The 27,906-nt window shown below is 51.7% G+C and overlaps 1 protein-coding gene across 2 annotated transcripts in view; it reads right to left on the bottom strand.

The window, feature by feature from the left end:
- Positions 1-508: 508 nt before the first annotated feature.
- The window catches only part of ST3GAL3 (ST3 beta-galactoside alpha-2,3-sialyltransferase 3), a 199,640-nt gene continuing 172,242 nt past the window's right edge, over positions 509-27,906 (bottom strand). The window contains exons 7-13 of one of the 2 annotated variants that reach the window (XM_042951105.1): positions 25,200-25,263; positions 24,300-24,395; positions 23,825-24,011; positions 15,342-15,446; positions 7,099-7,245; positions 6,756-6,902; positions 509-689 (exon numbers count right to left, since the gene is read on the bottom strand). In XM_042951105.1, coding sequence (XP_042807039.1) covers positions 600-689; positions 6,756-6,902; positions 7,099-7,245; positions 15,342-15,446; positions 23,825-24,011; positions 24,300-24,395; positions 25,200-25,263 — 836 coding nt within the window. In that variant the 3' untranslated portion in view covers positions 509-599. The remainder of the gene's footprint in view (positions 690-6,755; positions 6,903-7,098; positions 7,246-15,341; positions 15,447-23,824; positions 24,012-24,299; positions 24,396-25,199; positions 25,264-27,906) is intronic. The other variant, XM_042951104.1, reaches the window with a different exon arrangement.

Raw genomic sequence — 27,906 nt, 5'->3', positions numbered from 1 at the left:
GTGTCATGAGCTGGAGAGGGCTGGCATGAGACCTTGCCCACCTCCCCTGTAGTCCCGAGCAGGGCCCAGGCTAGTCATGGCACCCCTACGCTACAGGGAGCCCACTGGTACCACGACCCGATAGGCCCCCTAGTGGGCCTCTTTCTGTATGGCAAGTGGACCAAAGTTGACCTCTCCAACCTTATTTAAAAATAAATTATCCCTACCCTCCCCCCAACCCCAATTCACAAAATGATAATACACCAAACACTGATTGGAGAAATGATTCCAGCAGCAGCCCTGCTGCCTGATGTCCACCTCTTGCATGCTGGGCCTGCTGGGCACGGCTGGTGGCCTCCTGGCCCTCTAGCTTCAAGGACCCAGGCTGAGAATGAGGCCAAGTGCTGGTCTCTGAGGCTGGCCTCTGGGCAGACAGCTCTGGCTGCCCTGCCAAGGCCTCGCCACCCCTGGGGCCACTTGGCACTGTCCTTCTCGGGGTCTAAAGACTCCTGTGCCTTTCAGGCAGAGCCAGACCAAGGCCAATGAAGTGGGCAGGTGGTGGTGGCTGCTGCTTGCTCTTGGCGGTGCCAGGACCTCCGTGGCCATGTGCTGGGCCCGCCTCAGATGCCGCTGGTTAGGTCGGTGATGACACGTGCTTTCACCAGCTTCCGCAGAAACTCTTTCTCTCGCTGGATATTGTGCGTCCAGGACTGGAAGGAAAGACACGGAGATGTGATGAGTTGAGCTCAGTGCCCTCTTCTGACCACCACCCTCCCATGCTCCAGAAGGGCCACGGTTCATCCTCCCTCCTTCCCCACACTGGGAGAACTATGCCTCTTCTCCTCTTCCAAGTCTTAGATGTAGGCCTTCCAACCTTGTTCCCCACAGACTTCAGCACCTCCTTGTCTGGCCGTATGTCCAGGGCACCTAGGTCCTAGGCACCCTGAGGATAGGCAATGTGAGTCACTTAGGTCTGGCCCAGGCCTGGCGGGTGGGCCCTGCTGGAAAGAGAACCGCGTGGGGTGGCTTAGTCATCCTCTGGCCTGATGCAATCCAGTCTCCAGGCCTGGGGGCAGCTGATGAAATCCTGCCTCTCAGATCAGAGGAGCCAGGGGGCCCGAGACCAAGAGGCTCACCTTTCTGTTAATGTGGAAATTATAGGGAAGATGCTGCCTTCTGGGGCTTTCCTGGGGGAAGACTGCACCCAGGCTGAGGCTCTTTCCTGTCCCCAGTACTCCCACCAGGAGGCTCTGATGGCTAAGTCTCTGATGAAAAAGGGCTAACTGATTGACTCAGTGAGCGTGGACAGCCTCTTCACAGTTTGTACCCACCTGACTGCTCTGCTGGGTTGGTCAGCACCAAGCCTCACAGCGATGTTAACAAGCACTGTTTACTGGTGCTAAGGATACGGGGCTCTGTCCTGTCCTTATTCTCATTCAGTCAACTTTGTACAACTGGCCAGATCCTTTCAATCTAAAACGCAGGCAAAATTCCCTATATTCTCTGAGTGTTCCCTTCTACTTTTTTTTTTTAATTAAAAAAAATGTTCATTTTTGAGAGAGACAGAGTGAGAGAGCATGAGTGGGGGAGGGGCAGAGAGAGAGGGAGACAGAATCTGAAGCAGCTTCCAGGCTCTGAGCTGTCAGCACAGAGCCCAACACGGGGCTCAAACTCGTGAACCGTGAGATCATGACCTGGGCCGAAGTCAGACACTCAACCAACTGAGCCACTCAGGCGCCCCTCCCCTTCAACTTCTTATGCTAACCACAAACCCAGCTGCCCCTAAGGACAGTGTACCCCAGATGCATTTCAAGTGGGGACTGTTCTCCTCTCCCCCAATCCACACTCCATGACACCTGAAGGTCTACAGGGTCTTCCTCTCTCTATTGGTCCATCTACACAACTGTTCCTCCAAACTCCCTAAAACCTCTGGCTCCCTTGAGGCTTCTGTCATTATATTCTGCTGTCTGTGAACTGCCCCCTCCCTGTTGCAGCGTGATTTGCCCTCATTCCTTGAAAAGTCCATCTTCTGGCACACTCTCTCTTTGAGGGCAGGGACTGTTTGGCACAGAGTAGGTGCTCAATAAATATGTACTGAATGAAATTAGATTTTGTGGGTAAGCTTAGGAGTGCCTAGATGACGCAGTTGGTTAAGTGTCTACGTGACCAACTCTGGATCTCAGCTCGCGTCATGATCTCACAGTTTGTGAGTTCGAGCCCCACATCGGGTTCTGCGTTGATAGCACAGAGCCTGCTTGGGATTCTGTCTCTCCTTCTCTCTGCCCCTTCCCTGCTTGTGCTCTCTTTTTCAGAATAAATAAACTAAAACAATTAAAAAAGAAAGAAAGAAAGAAGAAAGAAAGAAAGAAAGAAAGGAAGAGGAAGGAAGGAAGAGAGAAAAAGAAAGAAAGAAAGAAAGAAAGAAAGAAAGAGAAAAAGAAAGAAAGAAAAGAAAGAAAGAAAGAGAGAAAGAAAGAAAGAAAGAAAGAAAGAAAGAAAGAAAGAAAGAAAGAAAGAAAATGGATGCTTAGAGGAATGGTAGGGCCAGGATCTGAACAAATGTAGAAACTTACACTGCTCTCTGCTTATGTATCCCCTCCATCACCCCCAGCAAGAAGCAATCGATCTGATGGGTTAGTTTTAAGAACACCCACTGGGAATCACCAATGTTTGAAAGCTCAGTGGAAGACTGGACATTTTTTTCCTTAAGTTTATTATTTTTTTAGTAATCTCTACCCCCATTGTGGGGCCCACACTCACGAACCCGAAACCAAGGGTCGCATGCTCTTCTGACTGAGCCAGCCGGGTGCCCCAAGCCTAGACATTTTTTATGACGTTAAGGGATTATCCATTTTTTTAAAGGTGTGATAGCGGTATTGCGATACTTTTCATAAAGCTCTTCTCTTTTAGAGAAAGTTACTGAAATATTCAAGGCTGAAACAATACAATATCAGAGGCTTGTTTCCAAATAATCAGCGAGGAGGGGTGCATGAGGGGATAAACGGATGAAACACTGGCTATGTGCTGATAATTGAGGGATGTGGGTGACAGGTACTTGACAATTCATTATTCTCTGTATTTATGAACACGTTTGACAGTGTCCATAATGAAAGAGCAAACAAAAAGGTGCCCTGGGGTGTAGCTCTCTTGAACCAGGAAATTCCTCCTCATTCTCCCTTCTATACAGACAGCATAGGAGCTTACCAGAACTATCTGCACTGTGTTGTCTAGAGTGTCTACGGGCTGGGGCAGAATTCTGGTGGTCCTGGGTCCCCAGCCTCAGCAGAACCCCGAATTCTGGAGGCAGCTGTCTTTCCGACAGCCCTTTTTGTCTTCATCTCTGGCTCCCTGTCCTTCAGCCAATCATTAAACGCCAGTGCTGCCCCAACTGCCCACACTTCTACCCTGTCGGCTCCCTGGGCGATTCCATCCATGCTGGCCTTGTATCTGAACAGGCAGCTGTGACCACAACTCACAAAAGGACGTTTCCAGACCGGGTCTCTCTGCTGGGTGGCACGGACCTTTGTGAGCCTGTGTAAGCCTCGGGCAAGCTGCTGCTCTGTCCCTCTCCTCCTCCTCGTCCATGCTCCCTGGGAGCACGTCCTATGCACCATGCCTGCCTCTCTGTCCTCTCTGCACCGCCTCTACTCACCGCTCAGCTAGCAGTCTAGCTCCTGGTCACCGGCCTTGGAAGCTGCTCTCCCCACCGTCCATGGGGCCCCCTCACTGGTGCAGCCACTGGCTATTTCCCAGTACTCATCTTGCTGGACTTCTCGACAGCACCCGACGTGGCAGACGGTCCATAAACGCTGCTCCCTTGGTATCCGTGACCCTGCACCTTCCTATCGCTTCTGTCCTTTCACTTTTCTCCCCTCTGAACTCCTTTGATGCCCCTTGCACATCCCCCAACATGCAATCCTTGCTCCACTGGCCTCCGCAGCCCACGCACTCCCGCTGGGCCTGGAGAATGGGCCCATGGGCCGAGTGGAGGGGAAGCAGTGGTGGGGCCAGGGTGCTGCCTGGTTCACTTGCCTACTGGAGACACTAAAGGTGACGGCAGGGACCCTGAACCCAGGCACCAGCATTTCCAGTGCATCCTCGTCTAGGACGTTGGTAGGTAACAGTGAGAAGCAGGGGTAAAACATTAATATTGGTAATACCGGTGGATCTTTATGTGTGCTTGCTATGTGCCAGGCCTTTTTTTTTTTTTTTTTTTAAGCATCATCACATCTAATCTTCCCCCAAGGCAGTAGGTGCTGTCATTACCCTTTTTATTGGTAAGGAAAGGAAAGCACAGGGCCAGGCTCTGAACCCAGGCCATTTGATGTCATGGCTTGACCTCCTCAGCGCCCTGCATGAAGGGGGTGCGGCAGATACCAGGAGCCTCAAGCCAGCCTGTTTCACAGGGCTGGGCGGGGGCGGTTGGGCCTGAAAACGGAGATCTGGCGCACCGAAGAAAGGGAACAGTCTCCACCAGAGGGCTTTTCAGGGAAGGTGCTGTCCCTTCTACCTTCTTCCCGTACCGAGGCAAGCCCGGGCCCTGCGGATTTAGAATTCTGTTTCTTTCTCTGTCTTCTCACTGACACTGAAAAGTTCCTGGTCAGGGGTGTTCATCTCTTGCCTAGACTGCTGTGACAGCCTCCCAGCTAGTTCTGTCTCCACCTAGTGCCCCTCATTTTTTTTTTCCTTTACTTATTCAAATTCAAGTGAGTTAACATATAGTGTAGTATTGATTGGTTTCAGGAACAGAACAGTGATCGTCACTTACATATAACACCCAATGCTCATCCCAACAAATGCCCTCCTTAGTGTCCATCACCCATTTAGCCATCCCCCCCACCCACCTCCCCCAAAGCAACCCTCAGTTTGTTCTCTGTACTGAAGTCTGTGCCCCTGTATTTCATGCTGCAGGCGCAGTGGCCTACTATGCACTAATCTACAGCCTAAAATCCTTCCATGGCTCCTTCTGGCCTTCAGAGTAGAGTCCAAGCTCCTCACCATGGCACAGAAAGTCCTGAGTCACCTGGCTACTGCCCGCGTCTACAGCCTTTCACCCTCTGCCTGAAACGCCGACACAAAATTTACACAAAGGGAGTATGTAAGAGACCACAGATACGAGGAAAGAGAAGCCAGGAGACAGGTAAAAGCTGTGCCAGTGGTTCAGAATGGGTGCTGGCAGGGGACAAGAAAAGCAAGAAGATACATGAAGAGAGACAGATGGAAAGACCAACAGGCTCCTGGCAATCAGGAGGCAGGCTTGGAGCCAGTCACTGCTGAAGGTGATGGGGTCAGACAGACAGTTCTGGAGCTGTGCTGGACCTGAAATGGGCCCCCTATTCCTGAACCCCATTCCAGGCAACAGGAGGCCCAGCCGTAAGGCAGTTTCTGGTTTCCCAAGTCTCTCTTACATTCTTGCAATAACTTCCCATTACTTGAGGTGGCCCGAGTGAACCCCAAGCATGAAACAATACAGATGGCAACTGAAGCCACGGATGGGGGTGTCAATCTCCCACAGAACGTGTACGGCAAGAGAAGACTGTCCAGGATGGAGCCCTAGTGAATGCTGACTCTGAAATCAAGGACGCTGAGAAAGAGAATGAGAGAGACTGGCGAGCGAAATCAGAAGAACGCCAGAAATTACTGACTCCGAAGCCCGAGCAGGAGAAGTTTCAAAGAGGAAGGAGTAGTCAACATAAAGCATGTTTCTGAGAGGTCAGGAAACATGTGTCCACTGGATTTGGCAGCCTTGAGGTGAGTCACTGGTGACCTTAGTGGGAGTCATGGCAGGTGGAGGAGGAAGCCAGGCTGGGAGGGAGTGAGGAGTGCAGCGGGCACGAGCCAGCAGGAGCTGACAGAGTCCCTGCCGCAGCCTCCGTTTTCCCCGCAGGACAAGAGGGTGGGGGAGCTTTCAGGGAGGACAGGGCTCTGGGCTGGAGAAGGGCGCACCAATAAGCGGTGAGCAGAAGGACGGCTGGCTGAGATGGGAACCCCTACACTTACAGAATCTGCACAGATGGGAGGCGTCTTCCAACCCCCCCTCCACCCCTCATTCCCTTGTGGGATCAGAGAAGCTGCTCGAAGTGCTGGCCCAAGATGTGCAGGTTCCAGGCTGGCATCAGTGGAAGGCTGGTGGTGGAGGTGGAGGGAGTTGTAAGAGGGGCTTACGTGGGTCCTGGGTGTGGAGGCAGAGATGCCATCAGAAGAGGCTGACTGATAGCCCAGGAGACCTGGAATGCTTCTGGAACATTAAGGCACCTGAATACAGGGATCACTTGGGAAGCAATGCTGGGCGATAGAGAGCTTCAGTGCTTTCCTCCGTGGGGGGAGGGGGGACGGGGAGGGGCAGAAGAGGTACAGGGACTGAGAGGCAATGTCTGTGGGTGGTTTGAGGGGGCACAAAAGTCCTTGGGGGGAAGGTAGGACTTGCAGTAGAGAAGACGGTCCTGAGCTGGTGCCAGGATGAGCTTGAGGGTTGGGAATAGCAAGGATGAGGCAGGTGCAGGACCAGGGCAGGGAGAGGGTCAGGGAGGGAAAGTTTGGGGAGAAGGGTGGGGAAAGGAGTCCTGGGTTCAGGGGCACAGAGGACACTCGGTGGTCAGAGACCTGAATACAGGGATGGACCTTCAGGGATCCAACTTAGCTAAGGGCAGGGCAGAGCGTTCTTGCGAGCTCTTGGCAGCCAGACCAGCTGCTGGCTCACCCCTTTCTGTTCTTTTGTGCTGGGACACCCCTCCATCAGCCCTGCCCAAGGGACTGCCCCCCAGCCAGCCCGGCACCTCTTTGATGGCCGCCATGCGCACGGTCTCATAGTAGTGCAGGGGTGCATTGGGTGTGCTCATGTCGTAGCCAAAGCCTGCAACCGCCACCTCATCACAGCCGTGTAGTGCCATGGTCACTGCCACACTGCCAAGGGTCGGGATGTTCTGGAGGGGAGGGAGGAAGCGTAGAATTCAGCTGGAGGACCGAGTCAGGCTGAGACCCTTAGCGACACTCATCAGAGCTGAGTTCCATTTCTGAGGAACAAGCCCTCTGCCCCTCACCCTGCCACCCTGTCCTCCCCTCCCACAGCATCTCTGACCCAGCTCCCCTCTGCCCTCTCCCGGGGTCCCACTCTCTCACCCCGCGGCCCATGAGGCCGTTGTTGAAGGGCAGTCCGATGAGGGTGAAGGCGGCCTCCTGGATGAAATACGGGTTGAGGATGCGAATCTCAGGGGGCTCCTTGGGCACTCGAGTGGCCACAGATTTCCAGAAGCCATCCGACGCACTCTGTAGACACAGCGTAAGTGGGCATGAGCTGGGCACACAGCTTGCGATGGGGCCGCGTGCGTGTGTGGCCAGACCCCAAGTGTGTACAGGCAAATGAGAAACAAGGTGGGGCCTGTGTGGAATAAACACCGTGGTAGAGGGATGACCTGGTGTGTGTGTGTGTGTGTGTGTGTGTGGCGGGGGGACACGGGATGTATGACAGTCACAAGAGGAGGTGGTGGGGAACAGAGAGCACATGGTGGGGCCACGGTGTATGATGGTGGACACAGAGTGAACTGCAGGGCAGGGGCACACAGCGTGGGGCACTGGGGTGTGCTGTTCCCGTTCGAGGGGATTCTTGGATCAGCACGAAGACCCAGTGGGCCAGTTGTCCCCTGCCCTTCGCAACTAGCTGAGGGGCCCACGAGGACCCTGCCCTCTCTCTCCTATCTGCTCTGCTGGGCTCTCCTCCTTTCCCTTCTGGTGTCTCCTTGCTTTCAGTCAACTGTTCTAAAGTGAACCTGAAAAATAAGGACAGAACGTGAGCTAGTAAGGCACAGAGGAACATAGTATGCCACTGATTAGTGGCGGATGACGTTAGGCAAGTCACAAGCTCTCTGAACTTCAGTTTCTTTAACAGCAAAGTGGAGATCTCAGGGAGTGCAGTCCCATATGGGAAAGGCATCAGCTCTGAAACGCGACATCCCAGCATCCATTCCAAGGCCACACCTTCGTCTCCTGACTCTCTCCCTTCTTCCAGTTCCCAGCCCTACATTTCTGTTCAGTACACGACCCCTTCCTGGTCTAGTCCCTGAAGTAGATCACGCCAGCTCTCTTGTGAGCTCCCTCAGTCCCCTGCCCCCTTGCTCTTCGATTGCCCCAGCCTAGGGAAACCCTGAACTTGGGCTCAGTCCATTCACCCACCTTTTCCACCCTTACAACTGGGCTTCAGTACTGCAGGAGAGAGTCACAGTAATCCTGCAGACTGGAGGCATTACCAAGCCATGGACTCTAACCTACTATTTCAGGGTGTTTGTTATTCGCCTAGAAAACCTAAAACAATCAACTAAACTTAGAAGGCACAGAATAATTTAGTAATGGGATCTGTACTCCAACAGAAAACAGTCACCAGATACAATACAAAGGAGATCCCATCTGCAATCCTAACAAAATCATCAAAACTGAGTAATAAACTTAACTATAATTAAAAAAACAACAACACTACAATCCTTTATCGAGAGATATAAAAAGAGGACTTGAAAAAAAATTGGAGATAAACCATGTTTTTAGATTGGAAGGCTGAATATTAACACAATGGCACACCCTCCCTGATAAATGAAGGCCTAACAGAAGTCTAAGAAAAATCCCAACAGGGCTTTTGAAATTTACCAAAAGGATTCTAAAAACCCACCCAAAATATTCAACAGGTAAAATAGCCCCCAAATTTAAAAATTAGATATTAACAGGGGTGCCTAGGTGGCTCAGTTGGTTGAGCATCCAACTCTTGACTTTAGCTCAGGTCATGATCCCCGGGTTGTGGGATCGAGCCCCCTGTCGGGCTCTGCACTGAGCCTGGAGCCTGCTTGAGATTCTCTCCCTACGCCCCCTCCCCTGCTCATTCTCTCTAAATAAACAAATAAATAAATAAGATATTAAGAATATATTATGAAATTGCAATTATTAAGATATGGGATACGTGTATAAGAATCTGTGTGTGACACAAAGATCCGTGAAACAAGACAGCCCAGAAGTAGAGCAATATATATATTTGTTACCCTCTAAAGTATGTGTATGCGTGTGTATGTGTCTCTGTGTATGTATCCTGGTGCTTTGTGGTGGAATGCACACCTAGGTAGAATTCTCCGGTATTGCTATAGGAGTAAAATTGGTAGAACCTTTCTAAAAGACGATGTGAGGGGCACCTGGGTGGCTCAGTGGGTTAGGTAGCTGACCCCTAATTTCAGCTCAGGTCATGATCTCACAGCGAGATCTCACGTTGGACACTGTGCTGACAGTGCGGAGCCTGCTTGGGATTCTCTCTCTCCCTCTTTCTCTGCCCCTCCCCTGCTTATATGCACGCTCTTGCTCTCTCTCAAAATAAAAAATAAATAAAAGGCAATCGGACAATATGTATCAAAAGCCTCAAAGTTGTTTTTATATCCGCTGACTGCAATATTTCTCTTCTAAAAGTAGTCAGAATGGTGAAGACCTTTGGAAAAAGGTGTTTATTACAGTGTTATTCATAAAGGTGAAAAAAAAATCCAGAGGCTTACAACAGAGGTTCGATTAAATGATACATCTGTATAACTCAGTGTTATAGACATCAAAAGTATGTTTTCTAAGAATTGTGTCACTAAGATGCACTGTAACTTATTTAACCAATCTGCTGTTGCTGGACACGGACCTGGTTTCTTCTGGTTTCTCCAGATCTGCTCTGCCTTCTGTGTTCTCTCTTCTACTATCCACCCATCTTCCAAACTAGAACACCAGGAATCCACATTAAATTCTTCGTATCTTCAGCCCATCCTGGCTTACTTGGTCATCTGCTTCTTTCAATTCTATCTTCTTAGAATCCCACAGACCCAAGGTCAGGGGCGACTACCCGGTAGGAAAGGGAAGTGTGGACATGGCCCAGATCTCACGCAGACCTGGGGAGGAACCGCTCCTGGGAGGGCCAGGTGTGGACTGAAAGGAATGACAGGTGCCAGCCTGTGCCAGGCCCCTGTCCCCTCTGCGGAGCCTGGCAGGCTCCAAGAGTTCTCCCCCCGGGGTTTCTGCCCGTGCCTGTCCCCCACACGTGAAGAGCAGAGGGCACAGGGGCTGCTTGGGAGAGCCAGGAACAGGCACAGCCTGGGATGTGCGAGGCTTCAGGCTAGTTTTCACAGACAATACTTGATTTGTATCTCCTCCATTCTCCCCCACTTCACAGCTACAGATCCCAAGACAAAGTAGCATGCTCAAGGTCACACAAGTGGCTGGGCCAATACTCAAACCCGAGTGTCATAAAACCAAGACGGGCATACTTTCTCCACGCTAGTTATCACCATCACTACCATTCCCACCTCAGGAAGTCTGGGGCCTGGAGCTGAGGAAAAATGAGACCTCCCCTCTGCCTCCAGCAGCTCTGGGGTGAATAGGGGTCACCTGGTTGGTGCCCCACATCCCATTTCATGGAGGGCACTGGGGCCCAGAGAGGCGAGGAAATGGTCTGGCTGGATCCAACTTCAGAATCTGGCTCTCTCCATGACACCCTCTCTGAAACGTCTGAAGCCCCATATGTGACCACTATGCAAAACTGGCAAATGAGCTTATCACCTCAAACCCTCTGTGAAAATCTGATAAAAGCTTCAGCGGGGAGGAGGAGCAGCTGACCTGGCCACTTAGGTTTGAGGGTACTGAATGTGTCACATTTACTGGGACAAGGCAAAAAGTCTCTCTCTCTCTCTCTCTGTCTCTCTCTCTCTCTCTCTCACACACACACACACACACACACACACACACACACACACACACGCCTCTCTTTTTGACTCCCTGCTCCCATGCAGCACAGGCCCAGCTCCTGATCTTGGCCTCTGCTCCCTGCCTCAGGGGAAAAATGTAGGTCCCCCAGGGACAGGAGGCCTGCGCTTGGTCTCAAGTCCCAGGGAGCCCTGCGTGAGAGCCCTGGGAACTGGCATACGAACAAGTCAGTGGCTCTGTTTTATTTTTCCCTATCTGTCACTGTCCTGAGGCAGAGTCTCCTTAGGAATTTCAGGGAAAGGAGGAACAATAAGACTAAGATATGATTTGGGTATTTCGGTGTTTCCCCAGCCATAAAATATCAAGTACCAGCCTGTCTCCTAAAATAGAAGCTATGGCTTCTCTTCTCAGAAAAACATATACAGGCACATACACATTACATTTTGCAACCCTTGCAGAGGTTCACAGAATCCCCGAACTCAAGGGATCTGCTGACTTCTGATTAAGAATCTCTGGTATCGTGGGGCACCTGGGTGGCTCAGTCGGTTGAGCGACCGACTTCGGCTCAGGTCATGATCGCACAGCTCATGAGTTCGAGCCCCGCGTGGGGCTCTGTGCTGAAAGCTCAGAGCCTGGAGCCAGCTTTGGATTCTGTGTCTCCCTCTCTCTCTCTGCCCCTCACCCACTCACATTCTGTCTCTGTCTCTCTCAAAAATAAATAAACTTAAAAAAAAAAAAAGAATCTCTGGTATCAGGATGGGTTAAATAGGTGATGGGGATTAAGGAGGGCACTTGTGATGAGCACCAGGTGCTGTATGTAAGTGATAAATCACTAAATTCTACTCCCGAAACTAAATTTACACTGTATGCTAACTAACTGGAATTTTATCTATCTATCTATCTATCTATCTATCTATCTACCTATCTGTCTGTTTTGCTTTTAGACAATAATACAGGTATTTCTGAGGTCAGTTATGATCATTTGTTCCTTATTTTTTAAAAATTTTATGTAAATCCAAGTTAGTTAACATACCACTTACATGTAACACCCAGTGTTCATCCCGACAAGCGTCCTCCTTAATGCCCATCACCCATCTAGCCCATCCCTCCTCCCACCTCCCCTCCAGCAACCCTCAGTTTGTTCTCTGTATTTAAGAGTCTCTTATGGTTTGCCTCCCTCTCTGTTTTCATCTTATTTCTCCTTCTCTTCCCCAGTTTTGTTTCTTAAATTCCACATGAGTGAAATCATATGATATTTAGCTTTCTGACTGACTTATTTCCCTTAGCATAATACATTCTACTTCCATCCACATTGTTGCAAATGGCAAGATTTCATTCTTTCTGAGTAATGTTCCATCGCATACATATACCACATCTTTATCCATTCATCTGTCGATGGACATTTGGGTCCTTCCCATACTTTGGCTATTGTTGATAGCGCTGCTATAAACATTGGGATGTGTGTGCCCCTTCGAATCAGCATTTTTTATCCTTTGGACAACTAACTGGAATTTAAATAAAAACTTGGAAAGGAAAAAAAATCTCGGGTTATCAGGTGAGAAGGGATGAGAACCCCATACCCACCAACGTCAACGGGGCAGGTGGAAGCAGAGGCACCTGGGGGAGACCAAGAGGAGCCATGAGACAGACAGGGATGCGAGTGAAAGAGCAGGAGCCTTGGAGTCTGGAAAACCAGGGTTCGCATCCTGATTCGACACGTGTGTGACCTGGGGGCAGTCACATCATCTCTTCAAGCCTCAACTTCCTCGGGCCTAACAGGGATGACGGGACCTACTTCCCAGACTGTTGCGAGGATTGTACGAGGTGCTATGCACTTTGCAAAAGCATCTGGCACCATGTTTGGCACATAGCGCGAGCTTAGTAAGTCTCGTCTATTATGTTTGTGAGCCAGTGTCACAGAAGTGGAGAGGCAAGGAGAGGGTGTGGTCGGAAACGCCGGATGCCACGCAGGCCAGTACACAGACACACACGCGTTCACACGGGGAAGCCTGCTTTTCCCTCCGGTTCCCTGCAGGAGGGCAGTGGGCGACGGAGCCTTCCCGCGCTGGGTGACCCTGCCAAGCCCGGCCCCACAACGCAGCCCTGTTCCAGAAGGCTTGCCCAAATTTGGCCCCAGGCCTCTCACAGCTCATTTCCCTGCCCCACAGGACACAACACAGAGGCCTATAAAGCCAGCCCATGACGCTGGCCCCAGAATGGTCAAACCTCTCCTCAAGGCCAGCTGTGGACTGCATTCCTTGTCGAGTCCCTCCCCCTCCAGGAATGTCCCTGCCTCAGTCAAGCCTGGACCCAGCTCATGGGTGTGCAGCCGCCAGTCTCCCGCTGATGCAACAGCCAGGAGCAATGGGGAAAGCTTCTGGGAAGAAGGTGCCTCCCTGGACAGGTCTCCTTCCGCAGCCCCTTCCTCCCTCTCCCTCAGGAGATGAGAGATCTGGGAGTAGAGAGGCTGACCTTGGGCTGGTGTCCCGCGGCCCAGGGCAGGGTGGGCGCACTCACTCGGGCTCCCAGCTGCTATTGCCTTGGGACAGGCTACCCCTTCTCCCTGGGGTCACCCCAACAGCTACCAGGTCTGCCCACCTCCACCTTCAGTTCCTTCCCTTCCCTGCACAGGTCTGACCTGCACACTCTCAGGAGGACTAGAATGTTCAGTGGCTTTCCACTGCCCACGGAGACAGCCTGTCAGGATAATTCAGCGCGTGGGTCTGGTTTTTGCTTTTGTTTTCCTAAACCAACAGGAATCTGTAACTCAGTGGAAAAGACAGGGTAGTATACAAAGACCTCAATACATGGTAGGATGATTATAATGTGAGCAAGAGCCAAAAAAGAGGCTTAGAATACCTGCCGTGCTTATTTAGAATACAGAGGAGACATACCCCAAAAATGTTCACACACGTGGCATATAAAATGGGAGGGAGGGCAAGGTGACACAGGAACAGAACTAGAAGCAAAATGAAGAGCTCGAAAAGAAGCTATTTACAGATGCAGATACTTCAAAGCTAATGATTGCAAATCACAAAGATCACAAATACTTGGGTGCCTGCTAGACATAAACCATGTTCTTTTTGTACAGACATATTCTATAGTATTCCAGACGACCAACCCTCAAAATGCAGATTACAATCATACAAAAAGAGACCTTCAAGAGCATGTGGTCCAGTCCCCTGCTGAAGAAACCCAGGCCCAAGAGGCTTGTTTTCTTATCCAATCTATGTCCCCCGAGGATCCACTACCACTGTTCTTCCCCAGCAACCCAAACCTAGTGATCCATCTCCCGTGACCTTGCCCTCTCCCTCCTGCCCGGGGACTAAGCAACTACCAAGTCTGCAGCTTCTGCGCTGGTTCACCGTGCGACCATACGCTTCCCACCTTCAAGCTTCAGCCCATCCTGCTTGCGGCCTGAGCTGCCCCAGTTATTCTGCAGGTCTGTTTTTGAACCCTGACACCTTAACTGCTCACTCTGTGTCCCTGGCCTATGTTTTTGTCCTATCTAAGTCTTATTATCCTCGTCTATAGAGTAGGGGAAATAAGAATAGTTTCTGCTTCATGGCGTTTTGGGGCTATGACAATGAAGTCACGCGTGTCATATGTCTGGTGACAAGTCAGCTCTTTGGCTTCTGCTATTGTTTAGTCCACAGGATGAAGTCTGAGCTCCCTGACGTGACCTTTATACCAAAGACCCGTCACAAGACCCTTCACCGTCTGTCCTCTGCCTACTCAGCCTCGTCTGCAGCCCTTGCCCCCCACATACATGCAGGCCAGCCCCATCGCTTGTGGGGCCAGGGACAAAATTTCAAATGGAAGTCCAGATACCACATGTCTGAATCTTGGATTCAAATATTTGAGAGTTATAAATCAAGGTACCAAGCTGTTAAATAAAAATATATTCTCTTCTCCCTTGAAAAACCACCTGGGGACCCAGGTTTGAATTTAGAATCCGGCCTCCTGCAGATCTGTGCCGGGCCGTGGTGCTGTGAGGAGAGACAGCCCCAGCCCGGCTCCCTTCTCTCTCCACTCCCGTCCCCACCCCACGCCACGAGAAGCGTTGTGCACACGTGAGCAGACTCCCCAGCCCGCACCTCCACCTCCCTGCAAACAGCCCTCCTTGGGCTTAGGGGTCTGCACAGAGAGGTGGATTCTGTCTTTAGGAGGAAGGAAGTGGACTGACCACTGCGAGTGCAAGAAATTCTGAGGTCTCTAGCAGCTGGTAATGGTCTAGCGCCTGGGGATGCGCCTGCGGGGGGCAGCTCCCTCTTGGCCTGCTTACTCCTCTTCACTCCATGGCAGGGGTGTGGTAGGAGGAGAACCAGGTGCCCTCCCGCCCCGGTACAGGGGCACTGCACTCACGTCGCACACCAGTTATACTGAATTATTTTTAATTCACCAACTGTACCACACTCACTACCAGTGCTCTTCTCTGTGCCCCAAACTTCATCTACGATCTCCAAGAGGCTGAGACGGGCAGCTGGTTAGGGTCCAAGGCAAATTTACTTAAGTGTCCTGGAGGCTGAGAAATGGGGTGGCTGGACCTTCCCGCCCAAGTGGCACTTGCCCTGTGCCCAGGCCCCGTGCTCTCCCTGACACACTCACTCCTGGGCCCTTGCCTAGCTGAATCTCGCTTCTCAGAAGGGGACCGTCACCTGCAGGGGGAGCACACTGTGTCCAGCGTCGCCACGTGTACTGTCTTGCTCGCTCCTGAGGGCAGTCTGACAGGGAGCCACACGGGGAAGCTTTTCCTGTCCCCACTGTACAGAAGAGGAAAAACGAACCCCGAAGACATGGGCTGAGGCAGAGGAATCATCGTTTCCAACACCGAACCCAGCACTGCTTTGCCAACCTTGCCTACACCAAAGGAGCATGGCAGGGGGGGGGGGCGGCCGTGAGGACGGCTGTGAGGACAGCCATGAGGACAGCACTCCTTCACGTCACCGAACTATCATTTACATAATAGACCCCTCAGGTTATATTTGGGTTTGGCCATTATTAAATAACACTCTAATAAAACAATCTTTGTGTGCCGATCTGTCCTTCCTTTGGGTAATGGCTATTGGTGCCAAATGTCATTTTCTTTCCAAAAATCTTCTCCCCGTTTATACTCCGACCAGTAGCCTCTGAGAGCACCTGTCACTGAACTCTTGCCAGAATCACATATGATCATTTAAACATGTTCTTTAAAGATGTGGTGGGTGATAATGGCATCCTGTTGTCTTCACATGAACTTCTCTGACTGCTGGAAGGTTAAACATATTTTTGTTACTAGTTATATTTCCTTCTGTGTGATCTGCTCAGTCTCCTGCCCTTTATGTGCTGGGGTCCTAATGGTTTTCTTGTCAACTCTCATAACAATAACCATTTGTCTGTCATATTTCCCAAACACACTTTCCAAGGCTCTGTGGCATCCAGTCTCTTCATTGTTGTGAATTCAGTTTAAATTTTCATATATTATCAAGTCTCATTTCTCCTAGCGCGTCCACCCCTTGAAAGTTCTTTTCCCTCCGGGGATGTGATTTCTATTCTACTTACTTCAAAGTTCCCTTTGGTTGTATTTTTATATTTTACTTTTTAGTCCATTTGGAATTTATCTTGATGTGTGCTTTGAGGAGAGGGTCAAAAAAACCGTTTTGAAAGCTATATTTGGCAAAAGCAATGGACAGAAATAGGAGTCAGCTTGGGGCCGACTTCATGAGGTTGACAGACAACTGAAAGAGGCAAAGCGCCAGGCACCGTGCAGTTCTCGTTTTTTTTATCAAGGACAGTGATCTTGACCTGCAAAAAGAAGATCAAACATGGCTAAAGGAAAGAGAGGCCCCAGAGAAGCAAGAGGAGAGCAAGGGTCTGGATCTAAAAGAACGACCTCCCAGGGCCATGAAAGGGGGAGGCAGCCCAGCCAAGAGGAAAGAGTCCTGGCTGAGGGTCAGAAGACTTGGGTTGGAATCCTGACTCTTCCAGAGGTTCCTGACTTACTCTGGGCCTCAGTTTCCACATGTATTTATTCATTTATGTGTGGGCCAACTGTGTTTAAGACATTGCTGGAGGCGATGGACTTACAGAGACAAACCCCATGGTCCCGGTCCTCTGGGGGCTTGTGAGAGTTGGCAGGGCAGTGACCCCTCAGGCGTGAGGAGTGTTTCGGTGGGGACTCTGAAGAGAGGCATCTATGACAGCCTCACGAAGGGGAGCAGGTGAGGCGTGGAGGTGGGATATAGGATCTCTCTATTCCGGCACAGCCAGAGTGGAGGGTGTATGTTGGGTGCAAGGAAGAGGGGCAAGGACAAGGAACGGGTCGGCAGGGGCCAGGTCATGGGCGCTATGCCACAGAGCCTGGTTTTATCCTGCAGGCCAGTGGTTCTCACAGCTGAGCCTGTATCCAAACCTCCTGGAGGGCTCATTACAACAGATGGCTGGGCCCACCCCCAGAGGTTCTCATTCACCAGGCCAAAGGTGGGGCTCCAAATGCATTTCTGCCAAGTTTCTAGGTGATACCCACGTGTGGGCATAAGAAGGCCCTTTGAGAGTGGCAACATGTAGGCAAAGGGAACCATTAAGCAGGAGAAGGAACCAACCAGAGGGACACTTGAGGAGGATTCTTTTGGACACAGATTTGGAGAACAGACTGGAGGGTGACTGGACTGAAGGCAGGGAGATAGGAAGCTGCTGAAATAAGGCAAGTGAGGTTATTTTTAAAGGGGGGAAATCCCAGATTTGGAGACTGAATGAATACAGAAGGCAAAGGAGAAGGAGGAATGAAGCATGCCTCCCAGGAGTTTGGCCACGAGCCTGTAAGACCAGGGACTATCCCCGCAACTCGGTACTGTGCCCAGTTCACAGCAAATGCTCGCTGGGTATCTGCTGACAAGTTGTTCCTTTAAAGGGAGGCAGAGGTTGAGTCCACTGGATTTGGAATCAGGTCGCTGCCAGCAGAGAGACAGGTCTGGAAGCTGGACTGGAGAGGGTGGGGAAATAGAAGGGGAAGACATGGAGAGGCATCGTGGAGAGGTAATGACTCTTTCTGGAAACCTGAAAAGGAAGGAAGGACAGAGGAGGAACACAAAGTAAAGAGGGCTTTCACTTTTAAGGTGAGAGAGACCTGAACAAAATTACATGTGTGAGAGGAGGATCCAGTAAGAGGTGAGAAAAGAAGTAAAGGAAGATAGTTCCTGGGGAGGTGGGACAAGACGGCATCCAGAACCTGGGAGAAAAGCGACCTTGGACGGGAGAGGCACAGAAAGCATACTGAGGGAAGCCGGGATGGATGGGGAGGCAGGTAACTTCATACACTGGAGGCTGGGAAGTCCAGAGTTCTTGATTGCTGACCACCTTTATTCTCCCTGTGGAGTAGGGTGTGAGACTTCGGCTTAGGACAGGGATGGAGGTGTAGTGGAACTGAAGACGGTGGTGAGTAGGCTCCGAGAGGAACGACGGCCAGGGACAGGACACAGGGGTGGCAAGTGGCATCAAGATGCTGGTAAGGTGGGGCACCTGGGTGGTTCAGTCAGTTAAGCAGCCAACTTCGGCTCAGGTCATGATCTCACAGTTCGTGAGTTCGAGCTCTGCATCGGGCTCTACACAGACAGCGTGGAGCCTGCTTGGGATTCTCTCTCTCCCTCCCTCTCGGCCCCTCCCCAACTTGTGCTCTCTCAAACCAAATAAATAAACTTTAAAAAAAAGACGCCGGCAAGGTAACACCACTATCTCAGCTCAAGTTTCTCTCCATGGGGACTCCCTGGCAGTGGACTGGCTGGACGAGATAGTCGTGGGGAGGGGGAGTTGTCAGGCCAGGGAGACAGCACATGAAGCCTGGGGCTCTGTGTGATTTTGGTGATTGATTGGAATTGGCCGAATGAATGAATGAATGAGAGGTGTTACATGTTATGGTTACACAAGATACCTCTGGCTCCAAACGCGACCCTCCCACTTACTGTTACTTGTCGCCTGGCCTTGTAGGGTTGTTGACATGGCTGGCTGATGCACTGCTTGTAAATCGTGTGGCCCAGAGCCTGGTATGTGGAAGAGCTCAGTAAACGGCAGCTCTTATTCTCATGGGCCGTGACAGGTGGGAGCTGATCGACAGAGGATTCTACGCAGCAGGGTGATGTGGCTGAGCTTATTTCTTAGCAAGACCCCTGAAGCAGTCAGAGCTGGGTATGACTTCAGTTCTCCCACTCAGCTAGCTGTATGAGCTGGAGCAAGCAACTCATCCTCCCTGTGCCTCAGTTTCCCAATCCCCCAAATGGGGGTAGTAACAGAACTGATCTAATAGGATTGTTACGAGAATAAATTCAAAGGAGGCTGGCAAACTGGAGAGCGTAACACGTGACAGCTGTGACGAGGGTGGCGGAAGCCGGAGGAGGCAGAGGAAGAGGAGAAAGGAGGATGAGGAGAGAGGCAGGAAGAGGGGAGAAGAGAAGGTGGCACAGTGATCATACTGATTATGAGGCTCAGTAACCAAGAGGTCACCGATGACAGTGACGAGAGGAGCAGGGGGTGAGACGGCATGAACCCTAATCCCTCAGTACTTTCTGTCTGCGCGCAGAGGAGTAGCAGTTAGCATGTGGCCGAGGGGCCGAGCATGGAGGCCTCCTGGCCCTCAGGGCAGAAGAGGAATGAGCCACCAGAGCTGGCTGCAAAGGAAACAGTGTCCCAGGAGAGCTTGTCTCTGAGGCCTGGCGGGGAGATGGTTGCTGGTTCAGCAGAAGCCTAGTCACAGCAGGAGGAAGCCACGCTGCGTGCCAGCCTCAGCACCCTTTCCAGGTGCCCTGTGCGGAGTCGCCCCTGACGTGAGGTGATGTCCACACTGAGCTCCTAAGGCTCGGCATCCCTCCCAGGTCTGGAACAGCATACAGGCTTAGGTGCAGATGGACATTCAGTCCCCATCTCGGGCCCAGTCCAATACGGCCTCATAGGCAGGGACCTGGTGGCCCTGTTTGCCCTGTGGATTTCCTAGACTATTAGCCCACCCCTGCTGTCTCTCCCAGGAGGCCCTGCGTCTCCTGCCTCAAGGCCTGGCCTCGGACCCCTGCTTTAGGTCATCTCCTAGGTCAGACCCTACAGCCTAGACAGACAATGCTTCATTCCCTAGTGCAACTGGGCTTTTCTACTGGCACCAATAATTAATAGATAGATAGATAGATAGATAGATGGATAGATAGATAGACAGAAGTAGCATTAATCATTGCTACAGATAGCACTTGCTAAGTGTTGAGCACCAGGCCAGGTGCTTCTATATTTCAGCTGGTTTAATATTTAAAACAATCCTGAACAATGGGAAGGATTACTCCTGTTTTACGGATAAGACTAAATCTAAGGGGCCTGGGTAATTTGCCTAAGGTAACCCAGCTAACAAGTGACAGACTCTAAATCTAAACCCAAGTCTATATGACTCCAAGGCCTGATCTGCTTTCCCCTCTTAAGCCATGTTGTCTTCCCAAATTCTGGAGCCCAGTCCTCTCTTGTGCATGAATGCGGCACCCTGGCTGGCCTTAGGCCCCTCCCTCCTTCCCCAAGGCCTGAGCTACAGCTGGGAGGTTGGGCCTGTGTCCAGGCTATCCAGGGGCCAACCCCCCAGCCCCTGTCTTCTGTCCCCCTGCTGGGCTGGAACCACACCCATTCCAGCCCAACCTAGGTCTCAGGGCCTCGCTGAACTGACAACCAGTCAGAGGCCCCGCAGCAATGAGACCAGCTTTCCACTTTCAGGACTGAGGAGGGGGACAGGGAGGAGGTGGGGGATTAGGAAGGCAGCTCCTTTCTGGGTTACCGGGCATTCTGGGGCATGGGAAGGGGAGGCTGGTGGAGGCGGGAGGAATGGGGCCTGAGTGACTGCCTCTCACATGCCCTGTCCTCTCCAGACCCCACAGACAATGGACGGAGCACCTCCAGCCTTCATCAAGCATCAGGAGGGTGGTCAGTGACAGCACCTACTACATCGCATTACAACTCTAGTTTCGGGCCTGTTCCCACTAGACCGTGAGACAGGGAGCAGCATGGTGTCAGCACACAGGACACCTCAGTGACGCCTGGCAAATAAGCGCATGGCGAGATGGAGTGAGATGTGCCTCTGAACATTTCACAAGAGCTGGAGGCTGCCCTGTCCCACCATGGCCTTACATACACCTGCACCTCCGTGTCTCCGGACCTCATCTTCCCCACTCAACAGTCCACTGGTGCTCCTCTGAGCTGCCCTGAGCATGGCCTGCTGGGAACTCCTCCAAGCTTGCTGGCTGGCTCAGGGCTCCTGCGGGCTGGGAGATAACGAGCCTTGTGGTAACTTGTCTGGAACTTGTAGTGCAACTGTCCAGTGAATGAGGGAACCAAATGGCCACAAACGGTGACAAGAAAAGTTCCCATATGGATGAAGACAGTATGGCCAGCCTTAGCACAGGCTGTCTTCTGGGTTGTCCAGTCTTCCTTTCCGGTCTTTCCTCTCTCCAGACCCCACCATGACTCCTGGGTACCAGAAAGTTCCACCCACTGAGCAACTTGTTCACATAGCAAGCAGCAGGCAGCAGCCGTGACCGAGGCCTGACGCTTGTTCCAGCACTGCCCAGCCAGTCCTTAGCTCCCAAATGCAGAGCTGCCTCCTGCCAGAATTCTACAGGTGAGGCTTCCGGCAGGTGCAGAGAGTTCCCCAGTAGCCCAGAGGCTGCATGCTGGAAACATTGCTGCAGGAGCAGGACAAGCCTGTGGTTGGCACCAGACGGGGAGGCCCTGGAGAAGCAGTCTCTCCCACATTTACCTGGGTCTCAGATGCCAGAGAAGTGGAGTAGCGTGTGGGAGACGTCCTGTGAACTCATCGGCCCTGGGCTTGGAGTAGGGACGGGTTCTAAAGGACAGGCTTCTTAGGTCACCAGGAAGTGCTAGGGCGGGTGAGGCCATCAGCACTGCTGGCCTCCTCTGGCAGCTCACTCTAAAGGCCCAAATTATCTTTTTTTTTTTTTAATTTTTTTTTTTAACGTTTATTTTATTTTTGAGACAGAGAGAGACAGAGCATGAACAGGGGAGGGGCAGAGAGAGAGGGAGACACAGAATCGGAAACAGGCTCCGGGCTATGAGCCATCAGCCCAGAGCCCGACGCGGGGCTCGAACTCACGGACCGTGAGATCGTGACCTGAGCTGAAGTCGGACGCTTAACCGACTGAGCCACCCAGGCGCCCCTGGCCCAAATTATCTTTGACTTTGGAGCCAGGGAAGGATCACAGAACTTCAAAGGACTCCTCCCTGTCCCTTCTCTTCTCACTCACCCCTACCAACCCTGGGAATGAGTTCTCACTAACACAAGGCCAGTCCTACATCTCCAGTCACGGCCAGGCCAGGTCAGGACACAGACATCCACCAGAGTGACCATGTGCCTGAGCACAGCCCACACTTCCTCATCCCAACTGCTCTAGTATCTTCGATCAGACTGCAGCCTGGGCCAGGCCAGGCCAGGTGGTAAGCTCCTCAGAGTCTTCCTGGGAACAGTGAGGCCCTAAGTGGCTAGAGTACAGTGAGTCTCTAATTGGCTGCCTTCCTTTTCTTCTTTCTTTCCTTAGTTCCGTGGATGAACTATAAAAGCCTTGAATTAACTGACCTTGTTGTTCTCGGAAGGAACATGTAAAAACAACCCACCTGGCTGCCCTGACCCACCTCCTTGGCCTGGCCTCCCGGTCTGCTCAGCAGAAAGCAGGATCTGGTATTTGAGCCAATTCCAGATCATTTATGATGACTGGGCATTGAGGGGTTAAAAAAAAAGCCAGTGGGATCAGGGCCCTGCCCTCCAGGAGCTCTTCTGACAGGTGTCCATGGGCAGAGGAAAGGATGTGCCAGGAGGGGGTGGGCAGATGGTCAGAGGCCAGGGTAAGAAAGCAGCTCCCAGCCGCCCTGGAGTTCACCAAGGTGGACCAATTCCCTCCCGTTTCCCCTTAGAAGTGCCTACCTGTGACCCCAATTCTGTTGCCTTCAAAGCAAAGAGAAGGGCTCTCCCACTAGTATCCAAGCCATGGTTCTAAAAACAGAGGGGTGCTCCTTCAGCCCCATTCTCTGCCTGGTTTGCATGGGCAGTGGGCCTTCTTGCAGCTGGAGCCGGCTGAAGCCAACCCCTTCCTCCCCTTTGGGGAGCCAGGCTAAACCCAGGGGAGCCTGCCTGTCTCATTCAGCTTCCCCTTCCCCACTGTCCCACCTACCTGAATTTCTGGACCTGACTTCTGTCTTCTCTCTCGCTTGCTACCTACTTGACACTGCCTGCACTTGGCCTTGCTTGGGAAAGGGCTGTGGAGTTAAACCAAATTGCACTGAGACCTCCATAGGAAGGTTAAGCTGTTCCCACCTCCCAACTCGCCCCTAAACCTCCAGAAAGAACAACTAGCTTCTTACTGTATGCGGAGGCCATCTGTCATCATTCTCCTCACATAAGAGGCTTGGGTGTTGGAAGACGAATGGCCTGAACTCTGCAGTACTCCTCCCCTGGGGTGGCTGGTGATAGCCGGTTGAGGGGAGAGGGGGGAACGGGCCTGGACAAGTTGGCAGGCATCCCTGTAGGCCCCGAGCTGTGAATGGAGGACTCAGGAGGGGATTCCGTGGGTGGTCCACCAAAAGGAGCAGTCACTCTACTTGGCCACACAATCCCCTAGAGAAACGGGCCTGGGCCCTAGTCTGCCTAGGACAAGGAGTACAGAATCTGATCATTCCTGGAGTAGAACCAGACTCAGTGGCAGCTGGGGATCTAACTGCAGGTCAGCGGTATAAGTACAAAGCAGGGAGAGGTGGGACTTATGGGCTTGGGAACTGGCACCCTCAAGCTCACTGAGGGGTCTGCTGTCCCTGCAGAATGGCCCCAGGGTCCAAATAAGGCCTTCCTCCCTTGGCTGGGAATGAGGGTAGATCCACATGAGAGTCAGAGTGTGAGGGGGCTTGGGGAGGCCACTACAAGGGCAGGGCAGGGCAGGGCAGGAGAAGATGAATATTAGGAGTGATGCTGGGGCTAGCCAGAAAAAAGCGTTCCTTCCAGGGGGTCCTAAGGCCAGGGAAGGGCCTGCAGGGAATGCTGGAGAGGGACTCTGAGTCTGGCTGAGAAAGAACTCACAGGCTGACCTGGAAGCCAGGCAAGGCCAGGGCAAAAGGGGAAGCAGCTGGCGTACGGGGAGCTTACCACTCTCTCCTTGTAGACAATGTACTTCAACCACTTGAAGTCCTGCCACTTGAAGCCAGCGAGGACAAAGAGAGAATCGCGTTCGTATTGTTCGGGCCGCTGCATGGCGCCCTCAGGGTAGGTGATGCGCAGTGTAGTTTTGCTGCCCACGTCCTTTTCAAAGCCTTTCACGGGTGCTGAGTTCAGTCTACAGAGAGCAGGCCCAGTCAGAGCCTGCCTTGAGCTCACTGCATGTAGTCTGTGGGCTTGTGTTTGGGAGGCACTATGACCCCGGAATTCCCCAGGGGCAGAGAATGGGGAGCCAGGTCACCTGGAGTCACCTAGCTTTTGGAGCCCTTCAAGCCAGGGTTCTTCTTGAGGCTTCTGCTGACCTTAGCCCAACTGGCCAGATGGCCAGATGGTTCTCAATGGACTCAGGGGCCAGGGTTTGGGCCAGGACACTCAGGTGCCTGAGGCACTGCTTTGGGGAGCTCACCTGACCACAATGTCATAGTCATCAATGCGTGACCCCAGAGACTTGTTGGCAAGGACACCTCCATTGCCCACGATGATGCAGCGGCGGCAGCTGAGGCTGAGGGGAGAGAGGCAGAGACCTCTGAAGAGCTGTCCGCTAGGTCTCCTTCTCCCTACCCCTTTGGCCCTTGGCCCCATGCCTTTGGCCATGTGCAGGCTGGAATGGGGGAAGAGCAATGGGCTTCTGGCAACATTCTGAGGCCAAAGGCATACTGTGGGTAGTTAGGTCACTCGGGACTCTCTGACATACCTAGTCCCAGATACTCTCCAGGAAAGCGTGGGTGTGGAAGGGGCAAGGGCACTAGTTCTGGGGTGGTGAGGAAGGAGCCTCTGGTAAGATGGCCTTCTAGGCTAAAGATTCCCCAAGGGTTAGTGGAGTTCAGAAGAGAGGGCAAAGTGTGCTGAGTTTGAAGGCTGTGCCAGAAAAGCAAGCAGAGAGGACAGGCCTGGGGGCACCAGGACCCATGGCTGGACTTATTTTCAAGTCAGAAGCCCCCATGCTTCCAGTAGCCACCAGAGAGCCCTATGCATTTTGCTTCCCCCACCTGGGGCTTCCCTCACCCAGGGCCCACTGGCTTCAGCACTGTCACCGCCTCCTGCATTTAAGCCATGGCATCTTCCGCTACCACCGCCACCCATGCCCTCAGACCTCTGATGGCTGAGGACCGAAATATCTTGCCAAGTGCTTTCAGTCCATGGGGTGCAGGCCCGCTGGAGGGCCTCGCTTATCTGCTCACCACCCCCAGCACGTGTGCTGTGCCTGCATGTGGGGACACGATACCCCGGGAAGTCTGGCTGGACCTCAACACCTCTGCGCATGCCAGGCAACTGAGGGCAGGAGGCTGGGTAGCAAGTGGCTCACCTGTCCAAGGCAGGGGTCAGGCGGTACTCTTTGGTGACTGACAGGATGGCTTTGATCAGATTGTCTGTGGACAGAGGAGGGAGGTTATTGTTAGAGGGTCACTGACATCCCCATGAAGTGTTTGCGAATGACGTTGGAAGCACATGCTACTGCGTAGGTTGGAGGTGGATAGGAGGGTGGGGAGAGGGGACTCTGGGCACAAGGTTGGGCTGGGCCACTGGCCTAGCTTTCTCCCTGACGAACAAGATGGAGGCAGGGGTACAGGCAGGGACACTCAGCTCTGCCTGGAGCCGGTCCCCAGCGCTGGCATGCAGTTCCTCCCCTCAGGGCTCCCCAGCCCTTCCTGGGAAGTCTCCTCTGGCTTTCAAAGGCTCTGCAGTCAGGTCCCAGGACATGCGTTCCCAGGCCTGGGACCTGCTCAGAGACAGAGTACATGCTGGACTCACCTCTGTGCCCTGACTGAGCAGACACCAGAGAGCAAATGAGGAGACCACCAACGCTGAAGAGTTCAAGTGTGCCCAGGCAGCTCCCGACTCAGACCCCTTTGCCTCACTCACCCTCTGATATGGTCTTCCCCTCACTTCTCCCCCCAGTACTGCCCATCTCCAACCTTGGTCTTGGCAGACTGTCTCTTCCTACTTCCTTCCCTCTTCAACCTCTGAGGCCTGACATCTGCCCATTTGCACTCCACTCAGGCTGCCCCCAGCAAGGGCCCAGGACCTCTGTGTTCTCAGATCCTGTGACCACTATTCAGACCTCATTCTTCTTGGCCTCTCACTGGCTTTGGCCATGGTCATTGCTCTCCTTTCAAACTCTAGCATAATGAGAACATTATAATATACTGTATAATGATACTGGCTTTGGAGTCCAATCCTGGCTTGTGCTACTTCAGGGCTCTGTGACCTTAGATAAATCACTTACTTTCTTTGTGTTTTAGTTCCCCATCTTTCAAACGAAGATGGTAATTCCTACTCTGCAGAGTCATTAGGAAGATAAAAAGATAATGTGCACAGAGATCTAAAGATTAAGTAAGTAAATCGGTACAACCATGGTGAAGACCATCTTAATAACATTAAGCAAAGATGTAGATGTGCACAGACTAAGATCTTGCAGCTCTCCTCCTAGGTAGATAGCATCAGAACACTCACTCATTTGTTTAAGGAAACCTGTACGAGAAGGTTCACTGCAGAACTGTTTGTAATAGCAAAATGTGGGAAGCAACTAAAAAGCCCGACAAAGGAAAACAGATTAAACGTGGTACACAGAATACTACCCAGCAGTAAAAATACATAAATCAGTGACCTTTGGCTTTGGGTACTAATACAGATATGCCTGTAAAGCATAAGCAAAAAAATCAATTTGAAACACACACACACACACACACACACACACACACACACACACACACACAGAGTATTATTTGTAAAGTGTAAAAACATGCAAAAACGATAGCAGATTTTCAATGGATATATAAATATGTCACAAAGATAGATAAAGAGACATTGAAACGATAACCCCCAAACCAGGATAATGGTCTCCTGGAGAAGGAGGAGAATGGAATGGGAAGGGATACACAGAGCTTTAATTGTATCTCCTGTTTTATTTCTTAAGCTGGGTACACATTGCATTGTATTCACCTTTATTCTTTTTTATATGCCTGAAATATTCCATGTAAAGAAAGGATGCCTCCCGACTTAAAAACGACAACTCCATAATTTTTTTTTAAAAGATGGGGTGGACAACACTGTCAGATGCAGCCAAGAGGTCAAGTTAGGAACTGAACAGTATCCTTTGGATTTCCCGGGGGCACTGAGCAGTTTCACTGGAATGATGGAGGAGAAGAGAGTGCTCCAGAGTAAAGGGTGAGAAAGAAGCAGTGAGCACAGTTAATCTTCCCAGGAGGTGAAGGAGAATGGGTAAGGAAATGAACCTTTAAGGAGTGTTCTATACTAAGTGCCTTCAGATGTACCTTATGGAGGGCTTCAGGGAAGGCCACAGACACCCTCCTTTTCCCACCTCCCATTTGACCTCTAAGGAAAAGCATATTGCTACTAATTGCCCAAGGTCAAGGTATGGCTTGGGTTTTTGTTTTCTAGGAGGGGACCTTAGCAGAAAGGGTATAAATTAGCAGGTGCTCTCTTGTTGCTGGCCGATGGGCTATGGACCAGCCTTTCCAGGCCTTCATAGCTTTGTAGGATTGGAGTCTTGAGTGAGGATTTGGGAGAAAAGTAGGCTGCTTAGCTACCTGTACCCAGCAAAAAGGAGTTCTTCACATGGTTCAGCCCTACCCATTAGATTTGCCCTTGGGGATCTGAGGTCAAAACTCCCATTCTAGAGTGTCCTCCTGCTGGTCACTGTCTTCTTTTCAGGATGGTGTGGACTGGCTGAGTAGAGGACTCAGGTATTTTTAAGTCCCCTGGCCAAATGATATCACCCCTTCAACAGTTATCTTATTTAATTCTGACCACAACCTAATACAGTAGTATTATTTTCTCCATTTAACTGAGGAAGAAATTAAAGCACAGACAGGTTAAGTAACCTGTCCAAAGTCACAGCTGATAAAGAAGTAGTACTGAGATCTGATCCTTGAATGTCTGATCCTAAAGCCCAAACTCAACCATGCCATGAAATAGTGCAGGAACTTGACAAGGCATCAGAACCACTAAACCGTCAGAGGTGGGAAAGTCAGGAGGGAACTGCATGAGCG

The sequence above is a fragment of the Panthera leo genome, chromosome C1 (assembly GCF_018350215.1).
Source record: "Panthera leo isolate Ple1 chromosome C1, P.leo_Ple1_pat1.1, whole genome shotgun sequence".
NCBI classification, from domain to species: domain Eukaryota; kingdom Metazoa; phylum Chordata; class Mammalia; order Carnivora; family Felidae; genus Panthera; species Panthera leo.
Note: the sequence above shows the minus strand (reverse complement) of the source record. Positions and strands in the feature narration are given on the sequence as shown.